Raw genomic sequence first — 24,566 nt, 5'->3', positions numbered from 1 at the left:
ATGCATACAGCCTCTCTGTGAGGCGAAGCCACACTGAACAAGTCTGCAGCTCAGAGACTATGCTAGTAAAGACTTTAGGTCTACACAGCACTTACTTGGTAAACTTTAAAACCGTTGTGTCCAGTGGTATAAATCCAGAGTGAAACTGGAGCTGGAATATCTGTGTGTTGGTCACCTAAAAACATGTCCAAGAAGCGTGATCAGCAGGAGGAAAAGGAGTCTGTGCCCTGGACTGTGTTTGGGGGGCAGTACCATCGGTTGCGTATTTATCTAACTCTTTGTGGACTATGAATGTCAAATACACCCCCCCCCCAGATTCATGTCTAGCTTCTCTTCATGAGAGCAATGTGTTTCTTTCTTTTTTTTTTTTATTAATTCATTCATATTACATCTCAATTGGCAATTTGTTTCTTTACCCATCTATGTCTGATGTTCTTTTGTATCCTTTCTTCCCAGGGTGCCCTGCTCCAACCTGACAAACATGCTTCAAGGCTCACATCCGTAGTCTGTCCTCTGATACAGCGGAGTAGGTGTTCACATATGTGTGACCTGCCCCCTCTAACAACGACAGCACCCCATCTGTCCTCTGATACAGCGGAGTGGGTGTTCACATATGTGTGACCTGCCCCCTCTAAGGTGACTCTGGTAAAGCTAAGAATGCAATCTCACCTCTGTTAACCCAAAATCCAGGCAGTAAACAGAATGTGTGCTCTTAGCAAATATTTAATTAAGATATAATCTTATCTTTTCCAGTAGTTAAAGAGCAGAAATAATCTAAACATGGAGAGCTAATAAATGTGATATATCCATTCAATGGAACATTACTTAGTTATATAAAGGAATTAAATACTGTTACATGCTAAAATACAAATAAACAACCAGTGGTTACACTGAGTGGAGGAAAAAATAGCTACCCATAGGAGAACACAAATTGTATGATTCCATTTATATGAAATGGTCCTATATAAGTCTATAGAGACAAAAAAAAAATTCATGGTGGTCAAGAACTGAGGAAGAAAGTGGAGGGTGGTTAGTGATTGCTAATGGGTACAAGGTTTCTTTTAGCAATAAAGAAAACACTCTTAAATTAGATAATTCTAATAGTAACAATACCTTTTGGATACACTAAATATCACAGCATTTGGGGAAGGCACTCTGAGACTCAAACTCAGGTCATCAGGCTTGGTCACAATGAGCCATCTCTTGGAGGGAAATTCTTAACTATACAGACATTTAGTTGAAAACTCTCACTTTATAGTGACCCCCTAAACACAGGACTCAAAAAAAGGAATGTGGTTTCCTGGAAGTCCTGATGCCTCTACTCATGACTGCGTATAAGTCACACCTGCCTCAGTCTCCATCCCCTCCCACAGTGATGAAGAAGATGGTCATCAGCAGGCTCTAAGGGTCTTTTTCATTCTAAACTCACAAGTCAATCAAGCTCTAAATGATACAGAGAAAAGACCCAGTAAGACTCATATTATAAACTCAGGGGAGCTCACAGTCCAAGTCCTCCTGAAAGCTTACCTTAGCCTGAAGCCGGCTCCCAATGGTTGACCGCAAGTGGTACATGGAAACAATGACGTCACCTTGGGCTGTGATGTTTAGGGGGATGAAGATTTTCCCATCTTGCACACGGTATTCCCTTTAAATGGAGATCAGAAGAGATCGTGAGAGTGTGCCATCTGGTACAATCACAGACACAGGAATGCTCCTTTATGGCTCTGGGGGACCTGCTAGCCCAGGCTCGAACAAAGAAGCTACTTCCTGTCTTGTGCAAAGGTAGAAATGCAGCTAGTATGGACTGGATGCAGACTGCTCCTGAGCGGGTAGAGCATTGATCAAATGTAGGCATTTTTTTTTCTCCATCGCATCTGTACTTCTAAACAGATCTTTTTTTCCTCAAATCATCACGTCTCATATGGCCACTTTTTCCTGACTTTAACACTAAAATCCCACCAACGTCAGAATAAAAACAGAAATGGCACACTCTGTAGGGGGTCTAGAACAGTGACTCTTAAATTAACCTATTACCAACTAAGTTTATGTTGTGTTACCAGCCACATCCTTGTGTCCTAAATCCCAAGGACCTCCCACTGGTGTCTGCTTATTTTTATAGATCATATAAATACTTTTAAGTACATCATTTTTATAGCGGTTTGGATGAGAATGGCCCTCCATAGGCTCATATATTTCAATAGTTGGTCCTCAGTTGGTGGAACTGTTTGGGAAGAATTAAGAGGTGTGGTCTTGTTGAGGGAGGTACATCACTAAGGGTGGCCTTGAGGCTTCAAAAACCCATACCGTTCCTACTTAGCTCTCTCTGCTCCTGGTTGTTGTTTCAAGATACGAGCTCTCAGCCACTGTACCAGCACCACGCCTGCATGTCCCTATGCTCTTCACATGATGGTCATAGACTCACCATCTGGAACTCGAAGTCTTCACTAAACTCCTTTTTTCTATAAGTCGCCTGGGTCATGGTGTCTTATCACATCCATTTAAAAGTAATGAAGACAATCATCTACCCAAATCACTGAGTCCTCTATGCCCTCTATGCCCACACCATCCCATCATCTGGGCACTTCAGGCACTGCCCTAAGGAACACAATGCCACTGTGCGTAAAGGAGACAAATCCTTGGATTAGCTGCGCTTATCTTTTGATTACACATATGTTGAGTCTTAAAAAAAAAAAAATCACTCATCGCAGAGATAAGCAGGAAGAACCCAACTTATGCAGGAATTAAGTGTGCAACAAGAGAGGAGAAAGCACTGTGACTTACTTCATCCGTTCAAAATCTGTGCACGTTGAATATATTTTAGTTTCTCCGATCAGCACATCACAGTAAGGGCGGCACCCAGTTCTCTGTTTATTGAAGAAGGGAATTGGGCTGACAGTGATTGCCTTGATCGTGAGTGGCTTGAAATGAGGGCGGTAGGGCTTGTCTGCAAGTAGGTCACACATGTAGCCTAAGTACCTGAAACAGAAGACTGCCAGTCTATGAGCCCATCGCAGCAGGAGGATTAGACAGCTTCTGCTGTGAAGTCTGTCCTTGCAAGTTAAATTGCAATAAAAATGTACTCTACAACACTCCTTAACACTAACCACCAAAGGGGAATGCAGATCATTAAGAAAGCTTATATATCAGAGCTGGAGCCATGGTTTGGTTCCCAGTATGCATATGGTAGCTTACCCACTCTGTAACTTCAGCTCCAGAGGGTCTGACTCCTCTTCTGGCCTCACAAGCACCAGTCATGTATGTGTAGTACATACATACATACATACATACATACATACATGTAGGCAAAACACCCATATGTATATATACTCATAAAATAAATAGATAGTGCTTTAAATGAGAGGAAGCTTGTTTCCATGACATGCTGAACTGATAGCAGGGTGTTTACTCAATCAGAAGTATGTGGCAGCGTGACACTAGCCTGATATTTTAGCATCTCTTTCTATTACATCATACAGATTAAGCATGTCAGCTAAGGGCAGAATTGAATATGTTTTATAATTTATTATCAGGAATTTTATCCAAAGAAGTAAGAAGATGAAAGTTAACACAGAAACTAATTATGACTTTAAGGAAGAAAATTAATCAGCTTCTATCTAAAAATGTGCTTCCTTTATAAAGCCATTTTCATATCATCTATTATAACCTATATCTATCTATTATAGTCCTTTATCTCAATCATAAGAAAAAGTAGGTTAAAACTCCCATTTTCTCTATACTTTTGCATTTTCATGTGATGATCACCAGTGTACCATTTTATTTTATTTTATTGGTTTTTCAAGACGGGGTGTAGCCTTGGCTGTCCTGGAACTCACTCTGTAGACCAGGCTGCCCTCGGGTTTATAGAGAGCTGCCGGCCTCTGCCTCCAAACTGCTGGGATTAAAAGCATGCACCACCACCTCCCGGCTGCCAGCATATTTTAATAAAGACCTAAAACATGAACCCAGAAAGCACTGGGAGCTTGGGCTGGAGAGAATGGTCAAGCTATACTTAGACTAGAGCTTTTCACAGCCTTGGTCCAGTTCTCACTCACGTTTCTTCTCCCATTGAGTGAGGAAAGCAAGCCAAGCTGTGGTGGTACACCCTTTAATCCAAGCATTCGGGAGGCAGAGGCAGGCAGATCTCTGTGAGTTTGAGGCCAACTTGGTCTGTAGAGCAAGTTCCAGGAAAGCCAGAGCTACACAGAGAAACTCTGTCTCAAAACAAGATAAAAAAAGTAAACATAGACACGCTTTAAATTTTCCTATTAGTTTTAAAATCACAGATTTTCAAATGAGGGTTTATGAATCTGTATGAAAACTCAATATTCTCACCCATTTTAATTATCATCATAGTTCAGGATAACACGGGATCAATTAGAAGAAATTTAAAACAGAGCTCCAATGAGGCCAACCTTCCACAGCACTGGGTACTACATGAACCACCTATGTGCCAGCCCTGCACCTCCATCACTGTACCTCCTGTGGGATGGAGACAATCCAATTCCTGGTCGCTTTGCGTAGAGCAATCGAACTGCAGGTCCAGGAGTAGAGTAGAGGTTACAGAAAATGAACATAGCACCAACCAGAATTGATGATGCAGCCCGTCCATCCTGTCAAAAGACCCACAAACTCATCAGATCATCAAATCTGGGAAAAGCCTGCTTGCAGGGAAGAGAGAAAACAGAGGGGATCCTCCTAATTGTGGGTTCCTTGCACTTTGGAATTGTTCATTTCAAAATTAAAATCCATCTCCGCTGTGAAATCACAAAGCCACAAGGAAATGAACTTTATAAAAACTGACTCTATAATTACCCAAGAAGCTCAGCAAAATAAATTCCACTTGGTGAGAAATAGCTGGTGGTCCTGGGTGTTCTAAGAAAGCAGGCTGACGGGTCCTAGAAACCTACAAGAAGAACATCGTGATGGGTGGATCGGGGCCCAGGGGGGTCTGCTCAAACTATTGCAGTAACCAAGGACAATACAATAGTAAACATCAAACCCCTACTCTGATCTACCCAATGGACAGGACATCCTCCACAGTTATGTGGAGAGCAGGGACTGACTCAAACATGAACTCTGGTGCTCCATATTTGACCGCCTCCCCTTGGTGGGGAGGCCTGGTGGCACTCAAAAAAAGAATAAGCAGGCTACCAAGATGAGACTTGATAGCCTATGACCATATAGTAGGGGAGGAGGTCCCCCTTGGTCTTAGACCTAGGGGAGGGGAATAGGGTGAAAGCAGGAGGGAGAAAGGAATGGGAGGATACAAGTGATGGGATAACAATTAAGTTGTAATCTGAATAAATTAATAAAATTAAATTTTAATTTTAAAAGAAGAAAAGAAAAGAAAGCAGGCTGAGCAAGGCAGTAAAGGGCGCTCCTGCATGGTCTCTGCATCCACTCATGACTCCAGGCACCTGCCTGTTTGAGTTCCTGTCCTAAGTTCCCTCAGGGTGGACCATGATACAGAACTAACTATAATCAGACCCCAAGTTGTTTTTCATCATAGCGGTTTAACACAAGAAGTAGAGACCCTAACTAAGATAGACAGTTATGTTTAATTTTTTTTAGATCCAGTTACATGTTAATCCTATGTTTCACATTGTTTCTGTTAAACATCAAAACTGAAATCATTTTTCAAAAAAACCTGTGTGTTTCTGCGCATGTGTGCACACGCACACATGCATATGAGTACCTACAGAGGCCAGCGGATGTCCAGGTGCCTAGAACTAGTTATACACAGTGGTGAGCTGCCTAATGTGGGTGCTGGGAACCAAACTCCAGTGCTGTTGACAAACGTATCTTCTTAAGTACAGAGTCATTTCTCCAGCTCATTATAAGAACTTTTAAAAATCCAGGCTCATCCTGGGACCATCTCAATTCTGAGGGAACTGACAGTGTTTGCTTTCCATATCTTCCAAGCTGTTGATTTTTTAAAAACATAATAAAACAAAGCTTTCGCTCATGAGAATATTGATCTGTAAATCACCCACCACTGCAAACAGATACCATACCCCAACTGAAAAATCGAATACTGAGCCATACCCCAGCTGAAAGTCCAATAACCCATCCCAGCTTGCGCCAACTTAACCATAAGAACGTTGGAAACCTTAAGCAGGAACCCCATAAACTTTCCCAATTAGTCTACTTGCCTCACTGCAAAATGTTTAGTGGGTTTGGTCCTTGTGCTCAGCTGAATCTGTGGACTTCTTTTTCCCCTAAGAGTGTTAAGTTTTATGAGATGATTCATGACTTATTCCTGAGGACGTATAGTTCTGCAGGATCAGCCCTCTCCATCTTTGGGTGAGGGGATTCACTTTGCTTCCTCAGCACCTCTTGCCGTGTTTTCTCAGAACAGGGATCCACAGCTATTTCTCCGTGTGCTGTCAGCAATTTGTCATGGGATCTAAGTCCTGAAAATGGGCTAATTTGGGGCACTGCACGGCTGTATGTTCTACTGCATCAGTACATGCCAACTTTATCTCATGACATTTGTTCCCTTGCACAAAAGACAGAGTAAAGGGGTTAGAATTATACCACGTACCTCAAGACTTCTTTATTCCTGTTCTGAATAGAAAGGGAGTAGGAAGATGAGAAATATTTTTTTTTTAATCAAGGGTTTTGTGTGTGTGTGTGTGTGTGTGTGTGTGTGTGTGTGTGTATAGCCTTGGCTACCCTTGACTCCCTTTGTAGACCAGGCTGGCCGCAAACTCACAGGGATCCACCTGCTTCTGCTTTGCAAATGCTGAGATTACAGGCGTGTGCCACCATGCCAGCATGAAACACTTTTTTTTTTAATTTATCATTCTTTCTAGAATTTAGCCTCCTTGCCACTCTTAATAAATCCTAGCTCTTAGATATATGTCTTTTCATTTTATCTACCACACAAGTCTTTTTTTTTTTACTTTTTACTAAAAGACTGGTGTACACTCATTATTTTAAATAAACCTATGATATACACAGGAAGGACTAATGCAAAGCTTCCATTCCTTTTCCAAGACTGATCAAGGCCTCCTGCCTCATTCATGTGTGTCCTTTATAAGTGCAGCTAAGACATCCTGATAGACAACAGTCCTTGGTCAACCTCTTTTTACTCCTCTTTATAGACTTTTTTTTTTTCCTTTTCTCCCTTTGTGTTTACTTATACCTCACATTCTTGGACCTGTCTTCATTTGAGCTCAACAAGAAATGGCACTGATGGAAAAGATGATAGTGCTGCCTCCAAGAACAGCTGTTGATGCTGCCTGGAAGACTCCATGCCTCAGGAAGGACTGAGTCCATGCTTCAGGGAGTCAGGAAGATGCTCTGAGGGTCATAGCAGCCAGCAGTTTCTGTAACAGGTGCCAGACTGCTGCCGAAGCCCTTCATAAAGGAAGCAACTGCCCTGCGCCTCTTCCAGGCACTCATCATAGGCCTCTGATGTTCCTCACAGGGCTCACCGTGATCACACAGGTAGGACACTTGAAGCCTCATGCTGTGCCACTTTAGATAGGGTATCCAGTGAACCATCTCCAGCCCTTTTAAAACCTTTCATTATTATTATTATTATTATTATTATTATTATTATTATTATTATTATTATTATTATTATTATTATTTTATGCATGTGTGTTTTGCTTAAATATGTTTTTGTGACACATACAGGACTTGAACCTAAAGTCCGAAAAAGACATTGGATCACGGGAGCTATAGTTTACAAGCAGTTGTGAGCCAGTAGACATGGGCTCTGAGAATTGAAGATGAGTTCCCTGAAGGTACAGCAAGTACTCCTAGCTATTGAGACATCTCTCCAGCCCCTCTTTGTGGCTTTTTGAGCTTACACATGATGATAAGAAGCCAGGAACTACACAAGGGTCCTTTAGGGTGACAAAACAGTTCATAGTAAGTATGCTCATCATTGTAACATCTCCACCTGCATGTCAGGTGCCTTTATTTTAGTCACTGTAGTGACCACAGCAAGCAAATCCCTAGATGAATCCACAAAGTCTTGGATTTTAATACACTGTGACTGCATTATGAGAGGTGGAAAGCTTCTAGCCTCTCTAAACTTTTCTTTCATTTTAGTATTTCTTTTCAAGACAGATTTTGTTTGTTTGCTTGATTGCTTTTGTTTTATTTTGTTTGCAAAGCTCTGGCTGTCTTGGAACTAGCTCTGTAGACCAACCTGGCCTCGAACTACACAGCTCCACCTGCCTCTGCCTCTTGAGTTCTGGGATTAAAAGTGTGTGCCTCCTCTGCCCAGCTATGCCTCTCTAAACTTTTAGAAAAAATTTAAGTAAAAATCTCTATGCATGTAAGTCTGCCTAGGCCCCAAAAGCAATCTATTCTTTGGTGATTTATTGTGCCTCTGAAATGCAAGTCCTGCAGCCTCTGACATTAAATGTTTGCAGATTCCAAGTTTTTGCATTGCTTGACAAGTATTTGGGAGTTGAAACAACAAAAAAAAAAAAGTTCAATTGTCTTCTCTTATCTACCCAGTTGGCTGTTAAGGAAGGGAAAGTCATCAACAGTGACACAAACTCACTAAAGTTTGTATAAGGAATGGATTATTTCCAGTGCTTTTACTCGACTCAGTATGTTCATAAATACAGCCACTTGCTCAGATCCTTTGTGTCAAAGTTCAAAGACAGTGTCTTCCTGCAAGACGCCAGTCCAGTGGGAAATGGGCAGGAGGTGGCATGGGACGATGCTATGTATTAAATGCCTCAAGTGATGTTTAGATGCACCCTGGAAATGTCCACATTATGAAAAATACTCAAGAGTTGGAAAGATTTTTCTGGAAGTTGAGTTTTAAGGGACAGGCAAGAGGCTTGAGAGCAAGGGCTGGGGAAAGGGGTTGTACGAAACCCAAGCCAAAGACCTCTCCATCCCTTTGGAAATTCAGCTGGTCCATGAAACTACTCATGGAGGCATAAGTGTTACTGTCTCTTATTTTTATTTAAACAGAAATAGTTAAGAAAATTACATTTGTTTACATCCATTTTATCCATACAAAATTTAGTGCACTTTACCCATGTGCTCACACTTCTTTTTCTACCTCTGTTATGACACCACATTTTAGAACCCCTGCATCAATTACACTGTTACTCAAACATCAAGCCTAGAATAGAGCTAGGTACTGCAGCACACATCTGAAATTCTATCACTTGGGAAACTGAGGTAGGAGGACTGACACAAATTCAGGACCTGCCTTAACTACGCAGTAGGAATTCATCTCAAAACAAAATAAAACACCACCAAGAATAATAACTTTTCCTTCAATTTGTTTTCCTTTAAGGGGATTGGAAGGGGGGAAAGGCTACAAATAAGATGATAGGTTTCGACATTAATACATATTTTCCCTTCTTCTCTCATTTTAACCTGGCTGGCATTTCTTTACCTCTAAGTAGAGACTTAGCGAATGCTGCTGAGCATGGGCATCACCCTCCTGGACACAGAGGTCCATACTTCGCCAAACCCCCACCAGCAGAAAGAACAAAGATCACTCACCAAGCAGTGGACAACGCAAACATTTTTGGGGTTCTGTAGCAGCCAGTTATACATATTTCGACACACAGCAAACAGGTTGTGTAGACTTGGAGCCTGCCTGATGGGCCAACTGCACTCTGAGACCTAAGGGAATGGAGAAAGGAAATGAACTCTCCCATCAATTCGTCTCCATAAGTACGCATCACATGCACCTCCTACAAATGGTGTCCTGTCTTCTTTCCTTGTATGGAACAGGGTCTACGTGCAAAGAGACAAACTTTATTCAATTATTTGTTAAGATTTCCATAATCAAGAGTTACACCAGCCTTCTAAAAGTGGCATTATGTCCCCTTTCGATACAAACAGGCAGAGGTGGGGAAAGGATCTAAATGCAGAAAGAGGAAAATCTTCACACACACAGTTGACCTTGAGTCTCCCATGTTCCTGCCTCAGCCTCCTGACACATGGGATTCCAGGTGTGCCACACCAACTCCAGTAGATTCTGGGTGACAAGTTCTACAGACTGAGGCGTTAACTTCAAAGGAAGGAGGTCTCCTGGAACCAGTTGTGGAGCTCTTGGCTGGATGAAAAATATTGAGCCGTAATTCTCATGGAAGTTAATCTATTCTATTTCTTTTCTCATCTACAAGATGTTCCTGATAGCCTAGGCTGAGATTTTTTAGCAAGAAATTGGATAAGAGATAATCCCTTGAGATGGAGTCACTAGCCATGACCTTATCTCTGGGAGACCCAGGGCTTCACTTTATATCTCATTTATAAAATTACAAAATAGTATCATGATTGATAAAAACTTTCCCAACAACAAAATATCATATGGTTATATGTGTGTTGTTGGAAGTAGGCTTTGGTATACAGTTAAGAGAGCCTTAAATAAAAAAATTAAAATAGTTTAAAATCACACCTTGAAGATTCACAGAAATATAGGTTACATACTACTGACCATAAGAACTTTTAACCTGCTATTAGAATTACAGCATTCGCCTTGGATAATTTTGTACTCTCCTGTGCCAAATAACAATGATGTTACCTGCCCTATCAGTGACTGCTTCGCTGAACACATCTTCTAAAAGTTATAATACTTGTTTCATTGTGTATAAAAATGCTTCCTTGAGGGGTGCAAAATACACTCAGATTCAAACTGCCTCTGTTTTCCTTCTGTTTGTCACCACTGAATCCTTACCCACCTGGTCTTTGAGGACCCTCATCCCAGGGACCCCCATACCCAGCTGGGGTGGTCCGTGGTACAGATGGGTTGGCCTGGCTTAACACAGCAGTTTGTTGTTTTGTTTTAATCAAAAAACTCTACTCTGCTGAAGATATGAAAACATATTTAGAAATACAGTTTAAACTAACTAGACCACTTATGCTAATGTTTGGATTTATTTTTTATTGCCCTAGCACAGAATTCAGCTTCTAGTACCCTTATTCTAGATGTTTCTTATAAATTCTGTGGTCTTTACCTTCACCCTAGCTCTCCTGATAATGTAAAAGGTCCTGCAGAGTGAGCCATAGGTGGCTTATGTGGCTTGGTTTTCTCCACAGGGGAAATATTTTCCACCTTCCTTTAATATACATATTTGACAGGTTAGGACTCACCGTGACACTGCTTGGTCTGATCTGTTTGACAATCAAATAAAACAAGTATTGATTAGATGACAATTTTGTTCATGAGAAAATTGACTCTCAGAGGGGAGTTGTCTACAGCCACAAAGCCCAGATCTTTTGAGCATTATCATTAGCTTCAGTGGCACTGGCTGGATGACCAACTCCTTCACTGTGCAGGACTTATGCCCTCACTGACGCCATATTTACTAGTCTATTTAATAAGAAGAAACTTAGACTTGGGTAAACTTTAGACTTTCTCTTCTCATAAAACGTGGTGGATGGGACCTCCCTCCATAGCTGTCCATATGACAGGAGAATAAACTGCAACGTCTTAGTTTGTATCTGAAACACACAAACTGATCAATAAATGTGAGCAGTTATCATTATCTTACCAAGTCATTGCCAATGCAAAGCTCTGAGGTCATATTGAAAACACTGGCCGGTAGTGGTGGCACAAGCTGGTACGATTTGATGAAGGAGGCAGAGGCAGGAGGATCACGAGTTCGAGGCCAGCCTAGGCTACACATTTGAGCCGGGCGTGGTGGCGCACACCTTTAATCCCAGTACTCGGGAGACAGAGGCAGGTGGATCTCTGTGAGTTCGAGGCCAGCCTGGTCTACAAAGCAAGTCGAGGACAGCCAAGGCACACAGAGAAACTCTGTCTTGAAAAACCAAAAAAAAAAAAAAAAAAAGAAAGAAAGAAAGAAAGAAAGAAAGAAAACACTGAACCTGTGTGGTAAGAGTGTGGTAAAGGTAAAGTGTGTGCAGGCGAAACTGAAGACCAGAAATTGGATCCCCAGAATCCACAAAACTACTGATTAGGCATTGCAGCGCTCACTCAGGAGACAAAGCCAGAGGATCCTCTGGGCCAGCTAAGCTAGTGAGCTTACGGTTCATCAAGAGCCCCTTCATCAATCAAGTGGAGAGTGACTGGGGTCAATACTTATTGTCAACCTCAATGCGTGTGCGCGCGCGCGCGCGCGCACACACACACACACACACACACACACACACACCCAGGAGGAAGAAGGCTATTTGAAAAGACTCACTCTGGGATTTGCATTTTTTTTTCAACAGAGGAAGCTAAGGAACCAGTCTGGTAAGGTGTTGGGGACGTGAAGGAAGGGACAGTGGTGGCTTAGCTGAATGGCAGTGAGGGACAAATGCATCTCAGCAATGGAGGACACAAGAAGAAAGTGCTCATGTGGCTGCAGTGAGTGCAGTGTGCACAGGAGTTCACTTACAGACCTGTTAGGGTGACACCAATGTTTGTGGCCTGAGTGGCCAGAGGGGTGGAAACCGAGGGATGACATCATCAAGGTGTGCCACATGGTTCAGAAAGACCTGGCCTATGAGAACTCAAAGACCTCCAACTCCCTGTGCTGGGCATTGAGGAGGTAGGTAGAAGGAATCTCATCGGTTGCCCCTTCCCTGTCACCAGATAACACTAATACAAATACAAATGAGAGATCACCTGTGTGTGCTGACCTCAGAAAACAAAGGTGGAAGTTCCCTCTCTGGGCTGCTAAGGCAGCCTGCTTTCTTTGGTTATCCGTTTCCCATGCCCTTCGAAATGACAGCTGTCATTAAACAAAGCACAAGAAAGGTTTCACATAACTCTCAAAGGGTTCAGGAGGTGCCATCTCAGGCCTGTCAGTTTGAATGCCACGTTGGCTAGCCCCTTCTGCCCAACACAATTCAGAGCTATCCAGTCTACTGTTTACTTCCCAAGTGTGCTCCCTACCGACGGTTTCCTCAAGTAGAAATGACTTGGCAAATCAAACAGTTAAAAAATTAGCAGATTGTCAGTTTCTACTGCTTACATTTATAATATGATCACAGAATTGAGTGAAATGTCCATTAAAGATAATTAAAATAACACCAGACAATAGACATCTGTGCATTAAATTATTCTTAATTGATGGGATATCTGAGATGTTACTGGAGGGTCAGAGGGTGAGGAAAACAGGGTACCATATCTTCTAAGGTGATGCCGCTAAGACCACATAGCTAGTAAGTGTGAGAATTTTGTCATTTTAAGCATATGCGCTCATTAAAGCTAATATATAACTCCTTTCTGTACATTTTTTGTTTGTTAAACACATGGAAATTAATTAAATTAACTGGTTGTCAAGAAATGCCCACGTTGACATCTGAACCTGATAAAGGAGGTTGGAAAATGAAGAAAAATAGAAAGAGAATTATTTATTAGAGACTGAGGCCTACAAATGAGTACGGCAAGAGAAGATCTGGCCTTGTAAGAATAAATCGCATAAATCAGAAAAAAAAAATTAGCAGATTGGATTTTGCTGTCAGGCAGATTACAAACTACAGAACCATAGATGCTGCTTCCTGTCTGTGGTTTTTCTCCCCTTGGAAACTTTATTACACTTCAAGTCCAATTTCACATGTTCTTTTATGTCTGACACTCACAGATAGAACCAGTCACCTGTACATTCATGCCCTGCTCTGGTCTTTTTTCATCAATTCCAGTAAAACAGCATAGTTAAGGATTCAAGATTTTTTTTCCCAAACAAGATTTCTCTCTGCAGCCTTGGCTGTCCTGGACTCACTTTGTAGAGCACAGTGATGTGGCTGCCTCTGATTGCTGGGGATGCTGGGATCACAGGTCTGCACCGCCGCGCCTGGCTCAGGGTGGACTTTATGCTGCAGTTTCCACCGACTGCCTACACTGACCTTCCCAAGCCTTCCACTCTCTGAGGTGTTGAGTGCAAGTGAGTATACAAGGATCATTGTGGGAATTAGGTCACACTTATTATTGCGCTGTATTGAATTGACTATTCTGTCTCCCTCCCTAACTACTGAGTTCCACGAGAAAAGCAGGCATGTCTTCTCCTTTTTGTAACCTCACAGTTGGGTTCATCTTAGGTGGGTAGGTGCCTAGTGAATGAATGAATGAATAAAAACTAAAGGAATAAACCTTACTTTGCAATCTCTTTTTTGCAATAGGATTTGCCTAATATCTTTTTTTAAAGATTTCTTCCATTTTTATTTATTTATGTGCACATATGTGTGGGTACACATAGAGGCCAGAGAGGGCATAGGATCCCTTGGAGCTGGGGTTGCAAGAGGTTGTGAGCTGTGAGCTGTCCTGCATGGGTGCTGGGAGCTGACCCCTCTTCCCTGAAAAAACAGCCAGTGCTCTTTAGCACTGAGCTCTTAAATGCTGATCCATCTCACCAGCCTCTACACGTATACCTTGAGCAGGTGAATCAAATTTGTTGGAAATTTTTTAGATTGCAGCAGAGTGAAAATACAAGAACTTTTCTTTCCTGAGGCAACATTTTTAAAGCTTTTAAAAAACTTTATGCTAACCACCCACGCACCACATGTCAATATCTGAAATGAGTCTCAGCTAAAAGCTGGCTAAATTGTTCTGAGCACAACAGGCTAACAGCTCTGGAATCATTAACTCAATCAAGCAAATATTATTAATTTAAAGTGCTCCATAATTATATCTTTACTTGATATATAATTACATGGTACCAGGCAAACATATAATTAGGCTTTTTGTTTTAATGTACTCTGTCTAATGGGGGGGGGAACATTAAGACATAACCCCCCAAAAATTTTTTTAGGAATTTGATAAGTGGCAGCTCTGTGGTTCTCTAGGCCACACTCTGTACAATGAGTAGGCTGTGCGACACTTCATCATGCTGTCTCCAACCTCCCTGAACAATCCCCGAGTCACTGAGCATCAGAGAATATCATGGCAGTTACGGCCCTGCCCTGCCCTGGAAGCAGAGCCACGGCAATGCAGGATGCCGCTCATCTGAGTTCCCTCTAAGTGTGTACTAAGCACAAGAGCCAGCGGTGCAGCCTGGGATGCCCGAGCTGGCATTTTCTGATCAGTATATCACTGATAGATGGCAGGAGTATTTTGGTCACCAATTGAGATATTCTATTATTACCAGTGTTAATAATCTTCGTCATCTCTTACTGGGTGCTTACTCTGAGCCAAGCACTTCTAGTCAAATATATCTCTTACAATAAGCACATGGAATAACACTGCTTGTGCAGGTTAGGGATGGTATTCAAATGGTGGAAGGAAGGAAGGAAGGAAGGAAGGAAGGAAGGAAGGAAGGAAGAGAGGAAGGAAGGAGGAAGGAAGGAAGGAAGGAAGACAGGCAGGCAGGCAGGCAGGCACACCTGTGAGATAGGTACTGTTATTGTCATATTATTGTTTTTTATGGGAGAGTTTTGAGACTGGGTTTCTCTCTGTAGCCCTAGCTGTCCTAGAATTAGCTCTGGAACTAGACAGGCTGATCTCAAACTCACAGAGATCTCCCTGCCTCTGCCACCTGAGTGCTGGGATTAAAGCTCACACCACAGCACTTGGTTATTATAATTATCTGATACAAGGGAAAAACACTGAGTCCAGGTAATGGTGGAATGTCTTGTTCAGGAAAAGGAACAATTGAGATATGAGCCTAAGATAGTTTTAAAGCTTATAATTTATGTAATATTATAGGATTTCATCTGAGTGAAAATAATAATTCTACCACAATACCTTGCCTATAGTTATTAAGAATAGCTCCAGAGACCTATAGAATATGGCATTTAAAGATGTTTTTATTACTTTAAAGATTCTTTGACAATAAGACAGGTTAACTCCTGACAACACCCATCCTACTTCAAAGAAGATGATGAGCATCAAAGAACCTCCTTATGGAGATGGCTCCAAATGTAGCAAACAAGCTATCAGGGGAAATGTCCTCATTACAACCACAGACAGAATTCTGCCTAAAAATGAGCAAGCTTGAATGCAGGCAGAGTCAATGGCCAAACTCTGCCAAGACAGGGTAAGCAAGTTCTCAATAGTTTCTGCCTCACAAATATGTCTGTCAGACATATTAGGCCAGAAGGTTGAAGATGATGCTCCAATGTTACAGAGAGTTTTGGGTGACTGTTCAGGCAGCAAACTGTCTCTGTCATCTTCTCGTTTGAGAAGCTGCTAACCTGCATTCCCTGTATACTCAGGTAATTTATTTTACTCTTTCTCAAGTCCCTAATGGGGTTGAAGACCAGGTAGTTTAGTTTTACAATTAAACTTAGTTGCTTAGGGGTTAAGATGTTTTTAGTTCTAGATAGACGTTTTATGTTGATAATGACGAGATATGATAGATATTGATTTACATTCAGAAGTTTAGACTCACCAAGAGTCTGCCAAGTACAAATAGCCAAAACACTATGAATGTAACATTGATATAATTCCTGATTGTTTTATTGTTCTTCTTGCTGTAGATAGTTTATAGTATATATGTGGAATAATATAAATGTATATGTAAAATATAAAAAACTTTTTAAAAATAGCTCCATAATGCATCTGTAAGATGGTAGCTACACTTTACCTAGATGGAGACATTGAGTCATGAAAGGTTGTATAACTGCACTATGTGAGCCTCTGGCTTCCAGTCCAGGCTCTCTTTCCACCTTCCTGTTTCCTGCCTCCTCTCCAACCTTAAACAAAGCAGACACAACTACGAGCCACAGGGACCTCTTCAGTAGCCCCTGGAAGGACAGAGGGAAAACCTTTTCTTGCAATCATAAGCCCTGTAAGAACCCCAAGTCATTAACACGGCTTCCAAAACCTGAACTGTTTTCAAGGGCAAAAAATACATCCTATAAGATTTGGAAATAATCCACATAAAGGAAGAATTTAGAAGAACCAACTGGGTGGCTGGTTTCTACACTACTAACAGGGCTTTCTAGTACCATCCTTGGTAGGTGGGCAAAGAAGAGTGGGCCTCGGCAGCACTCAATGGTGTTGCTAAGAATTTCAGAACATCAGGCAATTTTAAACCTGATCTCTATTCATCCAGCTTTTTGTTTTTTCCCAACAGTCAAGAAATGAGTGAGGCAATGATTCTTGATAGTAAATGCCATAGCTACAAGCCTGCATAGAAACATACACACACGTGCGAGCACCCACAATGGGTGCTCACAACCATATGTAGCTACAGTTCCAGGGGATTCAATACCATCTTTTGGCTTCTATAGGCAATGGTATATATGGTACATGTACTTGTGTACATGGCACATTAAAAACTCACACAAGTATATTAATAAGCACTAAAAATTAAATAATTTTCAAAAACAATATTTGGCTTAGCCAATTCATCTTATTGGTCTCCCAAATGTCATTGGTACCATTGATACTTCCGATTCCCAAGTGTAGATGTTTTCTATAAATAATAATAATTTTAAAAACCTCCTTGGCAATCCTGAATGGGCATTCTAGTATCTCACTTTCAGTGCAAGTTTATGTGCCCATACTTGTTTTGAGTCAAACCTTTCCTAACTTGAGACTGCAAAGTTCCTGTCTTATATGGCTGCCTCCTGTCACATATGCCACCACTACAAGACTCCTATGTGATTGTCTCATATGATCCTTGTTCATTTATTGATTTAAAACCATGGAAGTTCATCAAAACACAGAAAGGAAACCCTCAGAAAAGTAAAATCTTCCTGCTACAACCTGGCTCCACCTCGATGACCTGTACCCCAAATATTTAATGGCATAATCAAAGGGAATATGAGACCATTCAAGTTTCACACAGGCAGAGCTAGATTCTATGAGTCTGTTAATAACATCAATCCCATGGTATGCTATTCCCAATACTGATCCTTTATGGGAAAATCTACCTACATTGATTGAAAATGAGGCTTAGCAGCAGAGCCAGGCCTTCACTAAACTGGACACAGGAAGGCATGGTCCTTGTCCTGATGACCTGCAACATGAGAGCCAAGGAGACACATAGTGTCACATACTTATGTGACAATTGGATGCCAGTTCACAGAGCCAGCGCTGGGAGAGGAGTGCAAGGACTTTGGAAGGAGATGAACCAAATCAAACCAGAGCTGAAGGAAACATTCAGACTTGGGGATCATCTTCCTGCAACTAAGAGCAACTAAGACACAGGTAAGCAGCTCTAGTTCCGTTTTGACCAGCTCTACTGGAACTCCAGGGGATGGAATATGGATGCTATGTCATCTGCAGTAGGGGAAAGAATCACAAAAGTCTAGGTATGTGAACTCTCCCCTTAGTGAACAAACACCAGCAAAGGAAAGGGTGGAGGGCCTGAAGCTCAGATGGCTTTTTAGAGAGAATGTACAGTTCATGCAAAGCTACTGTGTGTGAGTGTGAATGAGTGCATGTGTGAGAGAGTGAATATGTGTGAGTGTACATTTGTACATCCCTGGTTGGTACACAGACCCCGGTGATGAAGGACAGTAAATGGTGAAACTAGAGAGGTTAAAGCCCCTCGTGGTGAACCTTGTAAGACACACTCTCCCTCTGCTTAGAAGAGAAATGACACCATGTCTTCCACTTACACTGTGTGTCCCACTGTCCGGACTAGCTGTATGTCTGTCCCTCTGCCCTAAGCACCTCCACAGGCTCCACAGTTATTATTTGCAGTCCCCTCTGGAATGGCTCTGCATTCTCTCTCCAACTAGGCTTAAGTGCCTTGACAACAAGAACCAAATATTTCTACTATAGCTACAGTGTTTAACATTTCTTGGCACATCTGTTATTTTAGGAAACATGTTTTAGCCATGCTGGCTACCATTCTGTATAGCAAATAAAATAAACATGGTTCCTGCTCTCATAAGGCAAGTGGGAGTAGCCCATGATAGATGCTCAGTATGTAACCCCTGCTCCCTTGTTGTCAATTAAGACCAGTAGCAAGAGCTTTTGTTACACTATTTGGTGCCTTTCATTATAAATAGTTTTTATAGGGCTCGGCGGGTAAAGGGCTTGCCGTGTTAGAATGAGAACCTGGGTTTGGAGCCACATGAAAGCCAAACACAGCGGCATGCATCTGTAACCCCAGCACTGAGGAGCAGATGGTGGCAGATCTCAGGGCCTCACTGGCCAGCCAGTCCAGCTGAGACTCCAAGCTCTGGGTTCAGTGAGGGACAATGTCTCATGAACCAAGATGGAGAAGCAATTAGAGAAGATGCCCTCTGGCTTCCACACGCTCCTACACACACACACACACACACACACACACACACACACACACACCATAGGGAGTGGGGGAGGCTCTGAAAAAAAGCCTCATACATATAAATGTTTCTGTGTCACTCTTACAAATTTACTTACTTTCAGTAGGAAACAGCCTGTCACAAACATAACAAAATCAAATGAAATCTTTATGAAATGTTGTTCAGCATATCCCATTGTTCTTCAGTTGTAGAAATCATGGCATTCACTTAGTGTCCAAATATGAAAACTCAGCCTCAAATGTTTGCACCTGCAACTCCCGCACACCTATAATCCTAGCACCTGGGGGCTAAGGCAGAAAGAATGAAAGCTTAAGACCAAGACAGTTGTATTCCATAGAACAACAGGTTCCATTAATTTTTAAAATTCACTTACTTGGAATTATATAGTAGAGGGAATAACAGTTGGGAGGTTAGTTTATTATGGTAGATTTTAAAGAATTATATGTAAAACTCTATCACAAAGTGGCAATTTCAATCCAACCACTTCAAAATAGTTCTTATTGTCATCTGTCTGTCTGAGATAGGGTCTTGCTATTTACCCCAGGCTAGCCTTGAACTTGTTGTGTAGCCCAGACTGGCTATGAATTTGTTATCTTCCTGTCTCTGCCTCCAATGTGCTAAGACCACAGGTCATACCAGCTTCAAAGTGGTCGTGTCAGTGCTTCTCAGGGAGGGATCCCCAGAGCAAGGGTAGGAGAAGAGTCCAGACAGTCATTAGAACTGCAGCTTCTTGTTCCACGCCCATCCTACCAAAGCAGAAGGTGGCGACAACAAGCCTTGCAAGTGGCTCAGATGCACACTGGCATCAAGAGTGTTCTAAGATCACATTGGAAAGATCCTTGACAAGACATTCATATCTTTCTGACTGTTAGGCTAGAATGAGATTTTGGACGGTACATGGAACGGCCATGTGTAGGGGACGGATGTAGAGACTGAACCCAGAGATTATTGATAGCAACCAAAACCTTAAGCAAAAAAAATAAAAGTGTTCTAGAGTTAAAATGGGGGTCCCGGGTAAAAGCAACTGATGCCCAGCCAATGCATTGCATATCTGAAGTCAAACTTCACTTTTTTATAACATTTATTTATTTATTTATTTATTTATTTATTTTGTGTGTGCCCGCATCTATGCAGTGGCACATGTGTAGAAGTCAGCAGACAACTTGTGGGAGTCAGTTCTCTTCTTCCACGGTTCCAGATATTGAACTTAGGTCATCTAGTTTTGGAACAAGCAAGCACCTTTATCCACAAAGCCATCTCACCAGCCCCAAATTCCTTCGTTTATTAATAGATCCAGATAAAATTGTAGAACCCAATCATATCTAAAGGATAAGCCACAAATATTTGAGGATAAGAGAGAAAAACAGACAGACCGACAGACAACTCATGAGAACTGCAACATCTTATATTATTGAGTCAATCAAGAAGTCAGAAGCCATAGCTACCAGGCATGACTTCAGATTCAAACCTAAGCAGCTCCCATAGTTCCTTGACCAGCCTGAAACTAAGGATATCCTTCTACCTTGTTTAAAAAAACAAACAAACAAACAAACAAAAAATCTTCTTTAAAAGACTAATTAAAATAAAAGGAATAATCTAGCTCTTCCAAAGTCAATGGCAGCCCAGGCTGAGGTTAAAAACTCAAGCAGAAGGCCACTTGCCAGCTGTGTGGCTTGGGGCACATTTTTTTTTTCTGACCCAGGCGAACTCTTGAATTGTGTCTGGTGTTGCCAGTAAACTTCTCTGTGCTGTATAAATACTTTATAAATGTTGGTTGCTGCTCTTTCTGTTACCAGTATTACCAAGGTGAGGTATAGGAGGGCACATTTATAATTCTAGAACTAGAAGGCAGAAGCAACTGGATCTTGGCAAGCTCAAGGCCAGCATAGTCTATCCTGAGAATTCCAAGCCAGCCAAGACTATGTAGCAAGACTTTATCTCACAAAAAAAAAAAAAAAAAAAAAAACTTAATTTACAAAATAAAACAGATATGGTAAAGATTGTTTTCATGATTTCCTTCATTTATAGGATGTCAGAAATTAAATTTACTATTTTACTTTAATTTTATGAGCATTTTTTTCTACATGTATATCTGTATACTATGTGTGTGAAGTGCCCTCCAAAGCCAGAAGGGGGTTCTAGGTCTCTAGGACCTGGAATTACAGCTATTTGTGAGCTGCTATGTGGGTGATAGAAATTGAACCAGGGTCCTTTGGAAGAGAAGATAAGGCTTTCACCTCTGATCCATCTCACCAGCCCCAGGAATACATTATTCTTTTTTTTAATTAATTAATTAACTTAATTATTATGTATACAATGCTCTGCCTGCATGTAAACCTGCAGGCCAGAAGAGGACACCAAATCTCATTATAGATGGTGTGAGCCACCATGTGGTTGCTGGGGATTGAACTCAGGACCTTTGGAAGAACAGTCAATGCCCTTAACCTCTGAGCCATCTCTCCAGCCCCAGGAATACATTATTCTTTATAAAGGCCTGCTCGTACTGTTCTAATTGCACTGCTTCATACTGATACCCATGTAGACTTGTTGAGGAAGATCAAAGGCATCGATCAAAAACTACTGTTTTTCTGTAACAATCACCCTGCACAGCAGTTCAGTTTCTAAGATGAGCCTCATAAACAATCACTAAATCCTCTGAGCTCACAGCTTCAGTAGTATTTCACTGGCAAGCACACGTTCTTGTAATTTTTCTTATCCAAGCAAAACCTTCAGAATCTTCTATAGCAAGATTTTTTTTCTTTTTTTTTCTTTTTCTTTTTGTGTGTGTGTGTGTGTGTGTGTGTGTGTGTGTGTGTTAGAAGGGTCCGTAGCTCATAGTTCCTTAGCTCATGTACCTATGATAAGGGCCCCAAGGACATCTCCCAAGAGCAAAAAATACTCTCAACCATGCAAATACTGAAGCTACACGTGATAGTTTGAATAAGTATGGTCCCCATAGTCTCATGTGTCTGAATGCTTGGCTCATAGGGAGTGGCACTATTCGGAGGTGTGGACTGTGTTGGAGGAAGTGTGTCCCTGTGGGGAAAGCCCTTGAAGTCTGACACATGGTCAAGTCTGGTCAGTGTGATACAGTCTCTTTCTGTTGCCTGTGGATCAAGATGTAGAACTCTCAGCACCACGTCTGCCTGGACACTGCCACGCGTCCTGCCATGATGATAATGGACCTCTGAAATTGTAAGCCAGCTCTAGTTAAATGTTTTCCTTTATAAGAGTTGCCATGGTCATAGTGTCTCTTCATAACAATGAAAACCCTAAGATACTACCGTATCTGCAGCTTCCCTTCCTTGCGGGGGAGGGGGCACGGGGAAGCTCCTTACCCGGCTGTGGAACTTGGCAGTTCGGTAAGACTTCGGTGACAGGTTGTATACTGTGTAGTGGTCAAGATGTCTGGAATCCAAAAAGCTACGAATGTCATCGACTTGATTCCTGAATCCTATGTCAACATTGTCCAGAGGAAATGACATCACTAGGAGAGGCCACACACAAGGAGAGAAGGTTAAACAGATCTGCTATCAGGAGGAACAGCGCTTCAGAGCAGCAGGCGGACACGAGAAACTTACCGATAATTCTGGAGGTGACGTAAGTGAAGTCTAGGTCTCCCTTTGTGTAGCTGAAAGTGAGAGGAGAGAGGGCACTCATTAGAGTGATCCAAATACGTCAAGATTTCTCTCTCCATCACTTAAACATCACAACTGGAGCTCTTCTGTCCAGCAGGCATATTTTGATCTCCCCGATCTCTTTCCTCTAATCATTGCCAGAAGGCAGCCCACAACCTCTGGCTTCACCACCCAGCTGTGCATGCCTCCGCCCTACACAGGCCCCTTGATGAGCAGTGTCAGTCTCAGAATAGAACTGCTGTGTCTTTCCTAACACCCACAGTTCCAGAGCGTCTGTCTACCTTGAACCCCCTTTCCTCATTGTGAACTTCAAAGAGGGACAAAGAAGTGGCTGAGAAAAAGCCAACCAAGGTCCTGGTTAAACAGCAGAGGAAATAGGAAATTTTGCCTTGGAAGCAAGATTAAAATGCCAATGAATATATTGGATTTGACATTTGATTTCTGGTTCGAAACTGTATATTGTAACAGGAAATAAATGAATAATTTTCTAATTCTTAGGAATAAAAAAAAACTACCCCGAATTTTCATACAAGGAAGAGAAATGAACTTCCCCCCACTACATAAATGTTGAGGAACAGCCGGAAACAAACTTTCTGCTTCAATTGCAACCTGCAGGCTGGCTGGGCACTATCTGATCTACTTCTCAAGCCACTCAGACACGAAAATCCTCTCAGAGAGTTTATTACCTTGCCTTACACCATATAGTTCATAAGCACAGTCCTTTCATTAGAACCCATGATATGTGTAAAGCCAAAGACATTGGCCATGCCCTGCTAACATGCCAACGAGCTGAGTGCCCTCCCCAGCCCAGACTGTGACTGAAGCTTCAAACAGACTTCACATTGTGAGCCCAGTGGCATCGCTCTGTTGATCACAGTCTCCAATTATGTCACCAAGTTGACACTGTATCAGCCCAATAAGCAGTTGGCAAGTAATCAGATCCCTTGGGAGCCTGGGTACCACAAGCATCACCAGGAAAGATATACCCACCTGCTAACAGACTGGATGACTCTGGAGGATGTATCTTTGAGGGTGTCTTTCAAGTTGTCCTTCAGGTTACTGAACAGCCTCCCTGCGCCACCTTTCACCATGTCAAAGAGGCCTCCCCCATAGCTGGGCTCCATGTCTGGAGATGAGGCACCTGCAAAGGAAGAGCAGAGAGTTCCAGTCCTGAGCACCAATCTCTCATAATCCTACAACGTGCTCATCGGCTCTAAGAGGCTGGGCCTGCCCCAGCAGCTGTGTACAGATCTCAGAATTGATTGACTGAGTTTTAGCAATGCTGCTGGTCCCCAGGAGAGTATGAGGTAAGTTGCTGAACATGCAGTTTTTAGAACACGGGTCTCCAGAGTCACATTGTGCAATACCACAGCCACTATCCGCAGCAGCATGTCCCTTCCACCATCCCTGAGAACTGCATGGTGGCCACTGCTGTGGCTTCTCAGACACTTCAGTGTCTCTTCCTTAGTGACTACATGAAATTGTATCCTTGTGGTTAGCTATAGTCAGCACTGCTGATATGTGGGCCAAGTACTTCTTTGTTGAGGTACCACCTGCACCGCAAGGTGCTTAGGAGAATCCCTAGCCATCATAAATTCTGGTTCTACCTAGAAACCCAGGTATCCCCTAGGGGTTTGGACCTCAGCCTCTGCAAATGCCAAGAAGATGACTCTATTTTTGTCCTTTTCCCTGAACTCTGGTCAAATGAGGTAATTTTCTTTGCGTTTTCTGCCAGAAGAATGTTCTGTTTTTTCTTTTTGCTTTGTTTTGTTTTGGTTTGGTTTGGTTTTTTCCAGGACCTAC

At 42.1% G+C, this 24,566-nt stretch overlaps 1 protein-coding gene across 6 annotated transcripts in view; it reads right to left on the bottom strand.

Annotated features, from left to right (window-relative positions):
* The window catches only part of Dnajc6 (DnaJ heat shock protein family (Hsp40) member C6), a 165,096-nt gene that overhangs the window by 27,496 nt on the left and 113,034 nt on the right, over positions 1-24,566 (bottom strand). For all 6 annotated transcript variants that reach the window (XM_051164808.1, XM_051164833.1, XM_051164824.1 and 3 more), the window contains 8 exons: positions 23,754-23,904; positions 22,707-22,756; positions 22,464-22,612; positions 9,490-9,612; positions 4,477-4,610; positions 2,782-2,976; positions 1,528-1,645; positions 96-175 (listed from right to left, as the gene is read on the bottom strand). In XM_051164808.1, coding sequence (XP_051020765.1) covers positions 96-175; positions 1,528-1,645; positions 2,782-2,976; positions 4,477-4,610; positions 9,490-9,612; positions 22,464-22,612; positions 22,707-22,756; positions 23,754-23,904 — 1,000 coding nt within the window. The remainder of the gene's footprint in view (positions 1-95; positions 176-1,527; positions 1,646-2,781; positions 2,977-4,476; positions 4,611-9,489; positions 9,613-22,463; positions 22,613-22,706; positions 22,757-23,753; positions 23,905-24,566) is intronic.

The sequence above is a fragment of the Acomys russatus genome, chromosome 2 (genome assembly GCF_903995435.1).
Source record: "Acomys russatus chromosome 2, mAcoRus1.1, whole genome shotgun sequence".
In the NCBI taxonomy this organism is placed as follows: Eukaryota; Metazoa; Chordata; class Mammalia; order Rodentia; family Muridae; genus Acomys; species Acomys russatus.
The sequence above is the reverse complement of the archived record's forward strand: the minus strand, read 5'-3'. Positions and strand labels throughout refer to the sequence as shown.